The 14,466-nt window shown below is 44.6% G+C and overlaps 1 protein-coding gene across 10 annotated transcripts in view; it reads left to right on the top strand.

Moving 5' to 3' along the window:
- The first annotated feature begins 4,421 nt into the window (after positions 1–4,421).
- The window catches only part of smoc1 (SPARC related modular calcium binding 1), a 56,076-nt gene continuing 46,031 nt past the window's right edge, over positions 4,422–14,466 (top strand). For 4 of the 10 annotated variants that reach the window (XM_064315364.1, XM_064315289.1, XM_064315119.1 and 1 more), the window contains exon 1: positions 4,423–5,102. In XM_064315364.1, coding sequence (XP_064171434.1) covers positions 4,998–5,102 — 105 coding nt within the window. In that variant the 5' untranslated portion in view covers positions 4,423–4,997. Of the gene's footprint in view, positions 5,103–14,466 lie in introns of all 10 variants that reach the window. The other 6 variants (XM_064315527.1, XM_064315592.1, XM_064315444.1 and 3 more) reach the window with 4 other exon arrangements.

Genomic DNA, 14,466 nt, shown 5'->3' with positions numbered 1-14,466 from the left:
CATTTAAAAACTTTCCTGGCCACTATTTAAATATTTTTTTTATTTCTTTCAATTTCTTGCATTGCTGCCATGGAAACAGCATTTACCGAGAGCAGAGTTTTCATGTTTCCTCTTACTAAGATACAAACAATTTCCTGTGTGCTCTCTAAGCTTCAAGGTCCACATGTCTAGACTTTCGCTGGATGTTTTGCATCAGATGGCTTAAAAAACATCACCACAGTTTGCTTTACACTCGTTTCCACATGAAAAAAAAAACTGTCAGTCCATATTTCAAAACACAGCCCAAATAAAAATGATGGGCTGAAGCCTAGAAGTTATGCAAAGCCCAGATTTATGTTTTCATTTTTAATAATTCATCTTGTCAAAAGCACATGCTTGCCTTAAAAACACAACTTTCTTGTGGAACACCGTGTCTCATTATACATATTCATTAGAGCATTTAATAAAGGGGCCTTTCAGAATCCAAAAATATTGTTTCAAGAAAGGAAAATGACTGGGAAGGCATGCAGGCTATGTATGAGTCAGAGCATTCAAGTGCATCGAGATGCTTGCTTATTAATTGGGGTCATGCTCACAAACGCATTCCTGTATACATTACAATCGAAAATGTCACTTTCTTATGACACAACATGGAAATGGTCTCCTGGCATTCGCATATTTTTTATTATTATTGTTATTCTCCTGTACATGGTGGAGAGCAGCTCGTATTTAAGGGTTTGTTCATTCGTGAGCCTCCCACCTCCAGTCCCTATGCCCTTTGTGAATAGTGAATATGGAGGCAGGGAAGTTAACTAAGGAACTGCTGTTTTACTGTATGGTAAATGGTAAATGGACTACATTTATATAGCTCTTTTATCCAAAGCGCTTTACAATTGATGCCTCTCATTCACCCATTCACACACACACACTCACACACCAACGGTGAAAGGCTGCCATGAAAGGTATCAATCAGCTTGTTGGGAGCAGTTAGGAGTTAGGTGTCTTGCTCAGGGACACTTCGACACACCCAGGGCGGGGGATTGAACCGGCAACCCTCCGACTGCCAGATAACAGCTCTTACCTTACCTTAAGATTACAGTACAGTACCGTATCATATCATGTTACGTCTGAATATTTTGTTCAAACCAAAGATCGGCTCTTGCTTCCTTCCCTGTAACGATTTCATATCACGTATCGCGCACGCAGGACTATAAATGTCGGTTTTTGTTTCACGTTGTCAGCGTGTACAGTTGCATGACAACAGGAGCGTTTGTAATGGTGCGACGCTTGCCCTGTTTCTGACATTCAGTTTTCAGGAACGTGCCAAATTGGCCTGTTGTCCGACCATCATGATCTTTAAGTGCCATCTGTTAAAAAGCTGCGGTCACCCAAAGCGTTTTGTATTAAGGCCTGCTGTGTTTCCAAAATGCGAGGGCTATTTATGATTGCAAAACTGATTCTTGATAGAAACCCCTACTGAATATTTTTAAATGGAGTTAAGGCAGTGAAGTTAAACATTTCAGTAGGGTCCTGTCTTCAGTGGAAGTGTTTTCTTTTGGCAGTCTGTTTATGACTCTAAAACATTACTGTCAGCGTGCAAGTTAATTAGAAAGGAAATGCCCCAAATTACAAGTACCTCTGTTCTTGGCATTGGCTTTCAAAACAAATATTATATTCATAGCACAACTCCAAAACAAAGTGTCAATAAGAATGACTGTAGTAAATTTTAATCATGATGAAATACGGTACATTTTGAAGTAGTCTGAAAATTAAAGGGTTTTATTGATATACATTGTGAATAGTAGGCAATAAGTAGAATTACTATCAGTACAGTATGTAAGTTTTGAATTTTTTAAAAGTCTCTTAAAAAGAGATGGGTTTTGTTAACCAAAGTCTTTTTTGTGTTAATAGGTTTGAAACTTGTAACAATAGTTCTTTTTCCTCCACAGAAAGCCAGATGACACTGAGGTCAGTTCCTCAGATTTTAACCAGATTGGAGACCCATCACCTTGTTGATTGACAGCACCTCCTCCTTCTTTCTGCTTTCAGTTACAGGTATGTGAAGTCCAGGTACTACTCTAGAGCTACTTCTCAGCTTTAAAAAAAAAAAAAAAAAAAACTGCAACTCATGTTCATTGGATTCCATCTCCTTTGGATAGTTTCACTCATATTTATTTATTAAAAAAGGAGTTGTTGAATTTCCCAACAGTTCTGCTGGACATCTAATGCACAGATCTGAGCATTGTGTCCCCCACTGAGGGGGGGGCGCTACCCAGGAGAGCGGTCGCAGGGTCCACAGACACCTGCTAATTTTCCGGCCGATGAGCCATTAGCCGGCAGAGATCAGTCGTGGCGCATCTGCGTGAGGCCGCCCGGGTAATTTGGAAGAACATTTTCTTTCCAGCGTTCCTTTTCTTTTCGTTCCGTCCCCTGCGCCACCCCTCGTTTGCCCCCCCCCCATACTCCACACCCCCCCCCCCACCACCACCCCGACCTGACCCTCGCCGCCTGTTTCATGTCCAGCCAAATGACAACTCCGCTCTGTCATTCCGTGTCGAGCAGCGCTTCCCGACGACTCTTTTTACACCCTTGGAAAATTGTCTCTTTGTTTGGGGGTGCGCGCACGGGGGTTAACAAAAAAACGGGGAAAAAAAAGAAAAGAAAAGAGAAAACAAGACCGACTGATCTCGTTAACATTCCATTAGCCTACCCCTGCACCCACCCCACCGCCCACCCACCCCCCATCCCGAATCCACCCACGCGTTCACACCCCCTCCCTCCCACCCATCACCACAAAAAAACACAAAAAAAACTTCACACCCTCAGGTTCTGACTGGACCTGCACAGTGTTGGGGCTGCACCCCCCAGTTAAGACTACACCGACCCGGTCACAGCATTGAACCAAGAACCACACAGGAAGCCTGCCTCAGTGCAGTGACAGAATGGAAGTCTGTTCTGAGCGACTCTGCTCGGGAAGATCTTTCCAGCTTTGCGTCCCTCTGTCTCTCCGTGCTCTAGTGACTAAGGACGTCTTTGTGTTCAGACATATCTCTTTTTATCCATTGCTTTCATTTTCTTAGTTTCCGTTTTCCTTCCTTCTATCTTTGTGCCCCCTCCCCCCTTCTCTAATTTCCCACTTCTAAAAACAGTTAGACAATTAGAACTGGGTAAGAGCAAGGACACCTGCACTGTGAACTTTGCCTCTTTCTCCACCTCTGCACTCTCATACACACACATGTACACACACATGCACACGCCCACACACACACTCATACACACACACGTGCTCACAGACACACAGAAAAGCGCGTGCACACACTCATGCACACATATGCTCACAGACACACACATGCTCATGCATATACACACACACCCATAGACATATGCTGCTCACAGTCACATCGCACACACACACAAATGTGCGCACACTCTTATTTGCACTTCTTTTTGAAAATTCTCAAGTACTTACACTGTATATAGGTGTTTATGTTATATATCATATGTACACATGCAAATCTGCGCGTGGATGTGCTCATGGATGCGCATTTGCGTGCTGGCACGCGCCTGTATGTGAGCATACGTGTGTGCATGTATGTGGGTGAATGTGTACCTCTCTGTTCATGTGCGTAGGTGGCTACATGGTCTGTACACTTGCATGTGCACGTTTGTATTGTGTGTACACAAATGCAAATGTCTGTGGGTGTGTGGGTTTCTCTAAGTAGCGAGATAATGCAATACTTCAGCTTGAAGGATTTTTTAAGAATTAACAGCGCAATTCTGGCTTCCCCGGCTCTGCTAATTACCCACAGCATCGATACGAGAAGCACGCGAGAATCCACCGCTCGGTAGATAACCGTTTTCAGTGAGGCTACACAGCGAGCATATTTCCATCCCAAAGGTGCACCACTGAATGAATGTGTATCAATAAGGGAGGCAAGAGAGGAGAGAGTAGAGAGGAGAAAGAATACGCAGACAGCTTCTCGCGTCCCATCAGCCAAGCTCCCCTGGGGCTGGCCTCCTGATGTGCCCGTGACAGCTATTGACTTCAGATGTTTACCATTGTAAGCAGGGTAAAGGAACTGAATGATGAGGCAGCAGTGCTGGACGGCCCTTCCCACCCAAGAGGCAGCATTGTCCGTCTGTGTATGGGCGCGAGACCCTCTGGCCCCCTCTTGCTCCTGGTTTTATTTACGTATTCTTTTTTGAAGCCACCAAACGCGAAGCATTGGTTTAGATTAAGTTGGACTCGTATCCTTTCTAAACGCGCAGGCTGTTCGCCTTTTTGTCTGTAGGCTAAATAAATTTAAAAAAGTAGGAAAGAACCGTGGTGCTTGACTATAAGTAAACACAATTTTTTTTGTGCGCAATAGCTTGAGATTCACGTTTCGTGCGCGTTTTATAAAAGCACTTGAAAGGGGAGTTCCGGGAATAAAACGTTGTAGAAAAGAAACGACGAAAAAAATACTGCTACTATAAACACCAAAGTGACAATTACGTAAAACTATTACGCTGAAGTGGAGAAAGACATTTCGTACCGCAGTTCCCCATTGTCAAGATACGATCACTTAAATAGTGGAGTTTTGAACAGAAGGGACTTTTAAAAAACGGATTCTTAAAGGCCATTGGGCCTTACAAGTGTCAGTCGCAAGTCTTTTTCCCACCTCCTTTACTTTTAAATGGGTCCCAATGGAAGTTGAGCCACTGAACCTGTGGAAGTCGCGAGGAACTCTGCTCCCCTGCGCAGTGGATAAACTTTTGTCACTATGGTGACCACAAATTTATAAAATAAAATAAAAAACCCGGCACCCATATGACATGATGTGAATATAAATTAAAATATACCTAAAAATAAAATAACTCTTACACTGAAAAGGTAGTTATTTGCGAGGGATTTTTCCCTTTTGAGAAATTTCAATCTTTCTTTTAAAAGGAACAAATAGAAAGGTGATACACACACGTGCAAATTAATACTGGCGACCAAACGAAATATTATTTAAAAGCCTATACCGCAATCAGCTATGTTTTTGCAGAATTTCGTCTTTTTAATTTTTTCATACTTTTTTGCGCTGCTGTTGGTATGTCATCTGCCTCGAATATCCGGACAGAAGTCAACCGGTCCACGGGTAAGTGAGACGACCGTTATTGAAATGAAATTGCATGTCTGTCATTCACCTCACTTTCGCGTTTGAAAATCCAGATCGGACAGTCAGCTGTATACGTATGTATGTGTTTGTGTCTGCAGACGTTTGCATGTCTTGCCTATCCTGTTTATCAAAGTAATTTTACATTTATTTGTGCGTCTCTTTGAGAGTGGGTGGCAACTCACTTGCGTTGAATCACAAAATTCTGTGAAAAGGTGTTTTAAGAATGCATACGGTAATTTTCCCATAAAGAAATACAGTACTGAACAAAATTTAAATCTTCTTCAAGTCTTGTTTATGAATGCTTATTCGACAGCAGTTATCGTGTAATTAAGTTATGTTGCGGTTTTGGAAAGCCAGTCGCCGTACAGTGGAATAATATACAGGAGGTGAACTGGATGATCCCCTTCCGAAGCGAGACTGCCGGAAGGCATTGGGATATAAGCCTAGGTAGAAACGCGTATAAATAGAGGAGCTGACATGTTGATGAATGGAAATATAGGTGCTGTGGGAAATATAATGTTCGCTGTCTCATAAATACGGCGCATGCACAGACCTCTGAGGCGACAGGACATTGATCCCCCCTGCCCCAAGAATCCAGACTGCGTTCCTGTCAGTGTCAGCACTTTTACCCCCGAGTAGGATTATTATTATTATCATTATTATTATTATTCCTACTCCTGCTACCCCCAATGCTGCTCCTGCCGATGCAGTTAATTGGTCAGTGAAATATTATTCGGAAATGTTAATGATACGGGAGGGCACACAGTAAGGACCCACCTTTGTATTTGGGGAGAAGATGACATAAGGCTTCTGCCGTCCTAGAACGGACACGCTAACGCTGTAGCCGGGAATCGGAGTCACCCTGACGACGTCACGTGTGAGGTGAGCCGGTTGTTCCTCGCTCGTCTTCTCGCAGCGGTGACTGTTGCTGCACGTGCGCCTCTGTAGGACAGGCCCCGGGAAGACAATAATTGACTGGGCAGGAATCGTCTCAGAGACACACTGTGTTCCTTTTTCTAATTCAATTTTGCCCTGACATAATTTCATTTGGAACGCTGTGTGCCGGTTAACATGGACCTATTACATGTAGCCCCTGTATCATATGAGAAATTGTGTGTGTGTGTGTGTGTGCGCGCGTGGTTGCGTGTGTGTATGAATGAAAGAGAGAGTGTTTGTGCGCGTGCACTGGTGATGATCACTTTTGTCAGCTCTCTCTGTTGGGTTTGTTTCGTTTTCCTTTGTGTCTGTGTATGTGTATGTGTGTGTGTGTGTGTGTGTGTGTGTGGGTGTGTGTGTGTGCATGTGTGTGTGTGTGTGCATGTGCGTGTGTGTGTGCATGTGTGTGTGTATGTGTGTGTGTGCGTGTGCGTGTGCATGTGTGTGTGGGTGTGTGTGTGTATGTATGTGTGTGTGTGTGCTGTGTACATAAGTTACAGTATCTAAGTTTGCCAGCCTGATGACCGGAGAGATGAGGGACAGTCTTGAGGTATCAGATTTTCTGCACCACGTGGGGCTTACGTGATGCGGCATGCTTAATGCAGGTCAGATTTAGGAGGAGTAGTAAAGCTAACGTGAGGTTCATAGAAACTAAAATTGCATGATAAAAATGAATCATGACAGCAATGAACCTGGAGCCAAGGCTACAAGCCTGAAAATGAACCACGGGAGCATCTGTCCCAAGGCTTTTTGGCCACACCGGGCCACCGTATAAAGTTTGGACACCACGAAGTGGACACAGAGCGCGCAGAGACATCAGCGCTCCCAGTGTTACGCAGTGCCGCAGGTAGCGGTCGATCCGAACGGTCCGTAGTTCTCTGGAGACCCGTCCAGTTCCCTGATGCTCTAGTTTAGGTTCCGTAGTGTTTGTGTTGCCTGGGCTTGCCTTGTCTCCATGAGAGAGATGTCCTGCATCAGCATCATGTTATGAGAAGGTCCTTCAATGGCTTGTCTGCAATGTAAAGCCATTCCCCCCCCCCGCCCCTCCACCCCATCAACCCCCTCACCTCCCTCCCATTCAACCCCCCACAAGAATGGCTTTACTGGGAATACAAGCCTTGAGCAGAGGCAGTTTGGTTCCTGATGACTTTAATGGGGGCAGGCTGTGGATTCTTCCACACCTCTTGTTAGCGAAGCACTTTCTCTGAAATGTAGTTCTCGACCATGAATTGGGATTTATTTCCTGCCGGTTTGGCCCTCTCCCAATGTTTTCTTTTCAATTACAATAAAATAAAATATAAAATTCCAACATCTCCAATGCTCTCACATGATTGCAGTTCAGAAAAGGAAAAGGCATACAGGATTGCAATTATCCCAGTCGCACAAGTTCTGTTTGGCGCGCGTTGTAGATGCAATCAGTTTCCAAGAAGGTATTGGGAAACGCTTCAGCCATCCTGCTCCACTTGCTGGTTTTCTGCCAAAATTCAAAGTTTAATCATTACATCAAGAGAAATAGGGTATGTGACCTCATATGAAAAACCACAGAGTACTAAATTAAAAAAACAAATAAGCATTTCTCATGTCACCCCTCATCAGTCCTGAATAATTTCCCAGAGGTGTTTCTGCGAAAAGGGATTAAGTTGTAAGGAATTATGGCTGCCATTTATAAGAGAGGAAGTTTAGTGTGAAAGTTTGGAAAACATTCAAAGCTCTCTGATTCATTGCAAAAAACTTGTTTTTTTTTAATTTTTTTTTGAAAAATCAAACCTTTCTGACAGTAGATAAACTTTAGTTTTCTGTACCTCTATTTAAAATGTGGCCTAAAAGAAGCATTAATGTTATTTTCCCTCACTGTGGAAAACTGCACTTAAAGGAATATAAATCATTCCACAAACAGTAGATTTTTACAAAATGCTAATAGGTTGGTCACCCATTTATAAAGCAATTACTTCTAGTAAATCCATAAACTGTCATCCCACATGGCCAAAATGAACAGGCAAAGCTGACTCTTTCTTTCCTAATTTGTTTACTTATTTGCCCAGTCAAACAAACAGAGACCTGGAGTCCTTGCAGTAATTTAAACAACAACTGTGCGCCAACAAGGAGGAAGGCTATGGCTGAAAGCAAGTGTGTGTTTTTATCTTAGTTTTTTTCTTCTTCCTGAAGCTTCAGAACAGATGTAATTTTCAAAGTGACAGTAGACAAAAACAAGACAAGTTGCCCGTCATCCTTTCAGTAGAATGGATCCCAATAAAACCATATTGCACATTTATTATTATTTTTTGTTGCAAAGCTTATGCAACACAGCCAGCGATAGATTGGCGGCCAGCGTGTATTCCTGCCTCTCGCCCAATGCATGCTGGGATAGGCTCCAACACCCCCCACGATCCTGCTCAGGATAAGCGGGTATAGATAATGGATGGATGGATGCAGCACAGCCTGCGCCAAAATGTTTTATTGTTACGTTTTTTTTGTTTTCCCTTGCCACCTCTGGATACAAGCCCAATGACATCAGTATGTACGTGCGGGTTAGCTAATTTGTATTAGTAACAGCGGCACAACTACTGCCACACAGCACAAGAGCATTAGCTGATCCTACGGTGTGTTTCCGTGACCAGAAAACACTTAATCGTGTGCACTCCCCCTTTCTAGAACATTCAGTCATTTTATTATTGGCTGTACCTATAAAATATATATGCACAGTAAGTGGAAATGCATGCCCATGCTTTACGGCTGGTAAAAGTAGGAACGTAATGCAGACTCTCATCATTGTATTTTTTGTTATATGTCTTTTCAGGTTAGTTTGGATGGCTAGAAAGTAATCACAGGCAGTGTCATGTATGAGTCAACAATGCCTTATAATTAACTGGGTAGGCTCCGATTGCAGAGAAATTTATAGGACAGGTGCAGTTGTATAATTGCATAGTTAGGCCGTGTTTGAATTGAGACCGATGTTGACACAATTTATGGACCTTCAAGAGAGGGGAAGAGTGCTCTTGGGTATGCTTGTCCCAGGCTAACAGTTCCACAGGTGCTAATAAGTAAAACGGAATACTAGGTTAAAGTATATATGGGTACAGATGTTCGAGTGTACCCCTAGCGTAATGACCACAGTATGACACTGTGCAAACTGGTCACCGTTAATAAGATTGCCCTGTTGGGAAAGGTGTGGATGTTTATGTGACTCGGGGTGGGGTGAGACGGACCTCTATGGTTTTGTCAGACTGCTTATTGGCAGGTGAGGTGAGCGTGTCAACGTTCGCCATGGTGGCGTGGAATTTGGTCTCAGATGTTGCAAGGTAGTTTTTGTATCTCAATCTATTCGAATGAAACCGACTGAAATCATGGCATGAAAAGGGGCACGGTGTTTTCGGAGGCTGCTGCGTCTAAACTAGATGCGTTCGGTCTTCAAATGGAGGCATTTGTTCTCATTGTCGTTTTGCAAATTACACATTTCCTGGAAAAAATCGAAGCTTCCAAACTTCCAAAGCCTTAATATTTCCTGCTCTTTCATGTACTAGTTTGCTGTTGTGTGAAATATTTCAACGTGACAGTGTTGAGTAATCCTTGTGCTCTAGGATTTTTGAAGAAAAGTGTAGAGACTGATGGTGAGGTTTTTTTCCTCAGCTGCAATTGATCATGCCTTTGAAGCTTTATTGATTTTTTTTGAATGGCTTACAAGCTATGTTTGTGTCTTGATTCCTGTATCCTGGACGGTAATGGGGTCTGGCTTCTTTGTTAGTTTTATTTTACCTAATAATCATTTGGCTTATGCTTTAATCCAATGTCCCTTAAAGAATTTATTGTTATTATGGTTCTAATGATCATTAATAAGAATAGAGGATGGAGCAGGAACTTTATGGGCAGGCCGCTGAATTAATTGGGAAGTTGAAAAGATGAAGCCGAACAGAACCTGGCATTGCTGGGATGTTAGGACGTTCTCAGATGAAAGAGGGGGGCGAGGGGAGGGGGTGGCGGGGGCATACCCGGGAGAGGGCATCACGAAAGACTTTGCGAAAAAATCCATTAAAAGAACAAACGGAACAGCCTGGTGCGGGCCATGTCGAGCGCCGTGCCAGGACTGCATTCTCCCAGCCTGAGAAACCCCATCGCTGGCTTGAAGGCACCATCTCTGAGGCTTTTACGAGCTGCGGCACGAACGCTTCCCAAAACGCAGGTGTGAGGGGTTCTTCTCTATGCAATGCAGGTGTGCCGGGCTTCGTCTCTGTGCCATGCAGGTGTGAGGGGTTCTTCTCTATGCCATGCAGGTGTGAGGGGGTTCGTCTCTATGCCATGCAGGTGTGAGGGGTTCGTCTCTATGCCATGCAGGTGTGAGGGGTTCTTCTCTATGCAATGCAGGTGTGCCGGGCTTCGTCTCTGTGCCATGCAGGTGTGCCGGGGTTCTTCTCTATGCCATGCAGGTGTGAGGAGTTTGTCTCTATGCCATGCAGGTGTGACGGGGTTTGTCTCTATGCAATGCAGGTGTGATGGGGTTCGTCTCTATGCAATGCAGGTGTGAGGGGGTTCGGAGAGGGATGATTGGGAATGGGCAGGGGTGGGTGAGAAAGGGTGGGGTGAGTTTGGAGGGGAGGGCAGAGGGATCGTTGGGAATGGGCAGAGGTGGGTGAGAAAGGGTGGGGTGAGTCTGCTGAGAAGGGGGGAACGGCAGAGGGGGGCAAATCAGCCAGAGCTCGCTGTCGATCTGATCGATCAAATATAATACAGTCTTTTTGAAGGTCATTTAAAGGCGTTTTCAAGCAAATGGTTTTCCTGCATGCCTGTGAGTCCAGCTGAGAGGACATTAAATAACATATCTAATGTATTGTGGCCCATTCTGGTTCATTTAAGATTGGCGAAGATGGAATAAAGCGTGATGTGACTGCATTCTCCATTGCAAACTGTCATCCTGCACCGAAAACAAGGAGAATACACAGGCCTTGGTTTACATTTCTAAAGGAGAATTAGCGTGTACTCAAATACTTTCCCCTCAAATATAACCCGTCGCTGTCCTCTCTTAAAAGGAGATAATGGGTGCGGAAATAATTATACTGCTGTGGTATATCTGTGGATTTACATGCGGTTTCTGAGTTTTTTTTGGGGGGTGTGGGGGAGGGGGTTGGATGGCCCCTGACCATGTCCAGTGGAGTAATGCAGAGAGTGTGTTTGGGGGTGGTGTTGGGGGGAGGGGATGGGGTGGGGGGGGGGGGGGGAGTTGTCACTGCCGGGCAGTCTCAGAGCGCACATGGTGAATCACTCAGTCGATTTCACAATCCACACAGCTGCCTTCGCGCTCAATCGAAGGGGTGCTTAATCAGTGGTGATTAAAGGCAGGGACCTGTTTTATTTTGAGGCCATCGCTGTCCTTAGACTGATCAGACAATTACGGGCACTCTTAACTTGCACTTCCTCCCTCCTGTGGGGCTCAAGGCGACGGTAGGACACGGCTCACAGAATGCTCACGCTGTCCAATCACTGGCTCGACCGGGGTTTGCGGTTTGCTGATCACACACTGAGTAAGAAGTGGCTGTGCATTTTTGGGCCTACACCTGGTCTGCTTTTCTTGTTTTTTTCTCTTCTCTCTCTCTCTCTCTCTTCATTCTCTGTCTCATCTCCATGCTGTCACACTGCTTCTCCCTCCCTTTCCTTCTTTCATTCACTCCATCTCTCCTCGGCCCGGTCACTGTGAGGAAATAGACAGATTAGGATAAATGAGTATGGCCTTACATTGGGGTTAAATCTATAATCCCCCACATTTGGGAGGATCAAACACCTCCTTCGCCTCCCGACACCTGCTTATTATTACAGGATTGTGCTGTTGCACAACTTCTCATCAGTGCTGTCCTTTGATTTCCCGTTAAGCCTGCTTTTCCTAGTCCATGAAATCCCAGATGGAGGAAGAAGTGTCGAATTGTGCATCAGATACCATGAGCAGAGCTGAGTACTGTGATCAGGGCATAGCATTAGCGTCACAGAATGTTCCTGATCAAATTCCTCCTGCCAGTAAACAAGAGAACAATGCTATTGTTGGTACTATTAATATTGATAATGTTGGAAACACCAAAAGAAAGATAGATAAAATTTTCCCACTTACATACTATACAGGTATATATTATTTCTGTGTAAAGTACACTTGCCTTTCTGATAACGGTTGAAGGGGTACACAGATAGAGAGGTCGGAGTAGGGAACTGAGCTTTAGGAGTCTCTATACTGTGTAGACATGCACACTTTACACCTCCAGTGTGAAATCTTATCCCCGTGTGGTTGCCTGGTCGCAACACACTGATGCCTAAATTTGCAGGCAACTAAAAAAAAAAAGTACACACTTTTTAAGGGGGGGGGCGGGGCTTTTTCATGCATTGCTCTGCATTTTTCACTTTTTTATAACGTTTTGTAAAGAGTGTTAATTGAAACAATGTGAGAGAAGGAATTTTCTTTACAGATTTCCTCGAAACAGAATGTTAATCGCATCGCCGGACAAGTGTAATTAAATCAGGCCATTAAAACCACGTACTGTACACAATCGGTGCTGGCATTAGCAAACTCTTTCTTCAGCAGTGTCCGCGAGGGGAAATATGTGAAATTTTGTTTGCATGATTTCATTTCTTTTCTCCTCGGTGTTATTTCTCTTGTTGTTGTTCGGTCCACGGTGGGAAATGACTTCCCCACACGTTAGCCCAGGTTTGGCACGCGGAGTCCCCTCCTCCTTCCTCCAGATATAGCCCCAGAGCCAAATGCACTGTGCATGTAGCACCTCATGCACACAACATCAGCACCCCAGGGTCGTAAAGGGAGCCGTTTTCAACAGGAGAGAGAACGAGTGTTCCATGGAGGTGTCGTTAGCACTTAGCCACATTGTGTGTGTGTGTCTGTGTGTGTGTATGTGTATGTGCATGTTTGTTTGTGCGTGTGTGTGCTCGTGTGCATATGTGTGTGTATGTGCATGTTTGTTTGTGCGTGTGTGTGCTCGTGTGCATATGTGCGTGTATGTGCACGTGTGTATGTGTGTGTGTGTGTGTGCACGTGTGTATGTGCATGTGTGTGTGTATGTGTGTGTGTGTGTGTGTACACGCACGCATGTGTGCATGAGCGTGTGTGTGTGCACATGCATGTGTTTGTGTGGGCTCTTGTCTGTCTGCGTGTACCAGAACCCCATGTGTAATCTACACTGATAATTCGTAGCCAGACTCTTAGTGCACACAGTACATGCTTGCAGTGCACATGGAGAAGCCTGGCTACTCAGTGCTGGAGCAGCAGGGAGACTGATGCTCGGGGTCCCTATAGCAACCCAGAAATCTGGCACCGCGTCAAGTATGGAACTCTGAACCATCTATATAAACTTAATCAGACACACCTGGGTAGCCAATCAAGAAACTGTGCTAAAGACAATGATAGACTACAGTGCACTGTACTGTAGGTGAGCGAGATTTCTTTTCTCTCATATACTGGGTAGAAATTTATGGGTGTGTTTTAGTAGAAAAACTGTTAAATGTACCTGATCCAACAGTTATAAAGTCAATTGGAACGCTCAGTTTTACAGCCACAGAACACCTATTACATAACTTACTTTTTAAGTGGTTTGGAACTCTTCGTTTTTCAGATAGATTGTTTTACTGTTTAGTGTTTTAAGCTGGACATGCAAGTTATCTCACACATGCACACACGTACACCGTTTGTGTAGTTTCTCCTGAGTTGTTGTTCAGCTGCAGTGGTTGAGAATGAAACAGGATTTGAGCCAAGGATTGTTAAAGGAGTTGTCTGGTAATCATTACGCAATGGTATTCTGTTTCTTTTTTATTTCTCGCGTTTTATGTGCGGTGGTAAATCTGCCATTTCCAGCGCTCCTGACTGCACGGGATGTGTGTTTCAGGGGAAATGGCTGAATTTGTTTCTGAGATCCTTCCAGAGGCTGCTGTTGTCCAGGGTCAGAATAATGGGGAAGCTTCAAGCTTTTATTTTGATGCTCTGGGGGTATTGATGACCTGCGACCTTGCGACTGGCACTGCTGCAGAGGTCACGTGCGTGCGTCCGTCCGTGCCTTGCTGTTGTTTTTTTGAGTCAGGGTGGTCAAACTCATCCCGGTTTTGTCTGTGTATTTTTTGAGTCCATCCCTTTGTTGCCTGACAGGCTTTTGGAGGGGACAGTGTTTTCTTTTCAAAATCGAGATTAGCCAGGACAGTGGGGTCCCGGAGTGTCTGCGTTTTCTGGGCTGATTTCGGGTGATCAGTCCATCGCCTGTCGTTGCAATCTGGTCCCACTGACACCTGGGACTGTCTGCCTGGTCTCAGTGGGTGTGTGGAATGTCTCTGGATGCTCGGTATCTCAAGTCACTGTAGATTATTAGATGGATTCGTCAAAGGTGTGACAAACTGCTGATAAAAACGCAGAGGAAACCGAACTCAGGAGCGC

This window comes from Anguilla rostrata, chromosome 1 (genome assembly GCF_018555375.3).
Source record: "Anguilla rostrata isolate EN2019 chromosome 1, ASM1855537v3, whole genome shotgun sequence".
Classification (NCBI taxonomy): Eukaryota; Metazoa; Chordata; class Actinopteri; order Anguilliformes; family Anguillidae; genus Anguilla; species Anguilla rostrata.
The sequence above is the reverse complement of the archived record's forward strand: the minus strand, read 5'-3'. Positions and strand labels throughout refer to the sequence as shown.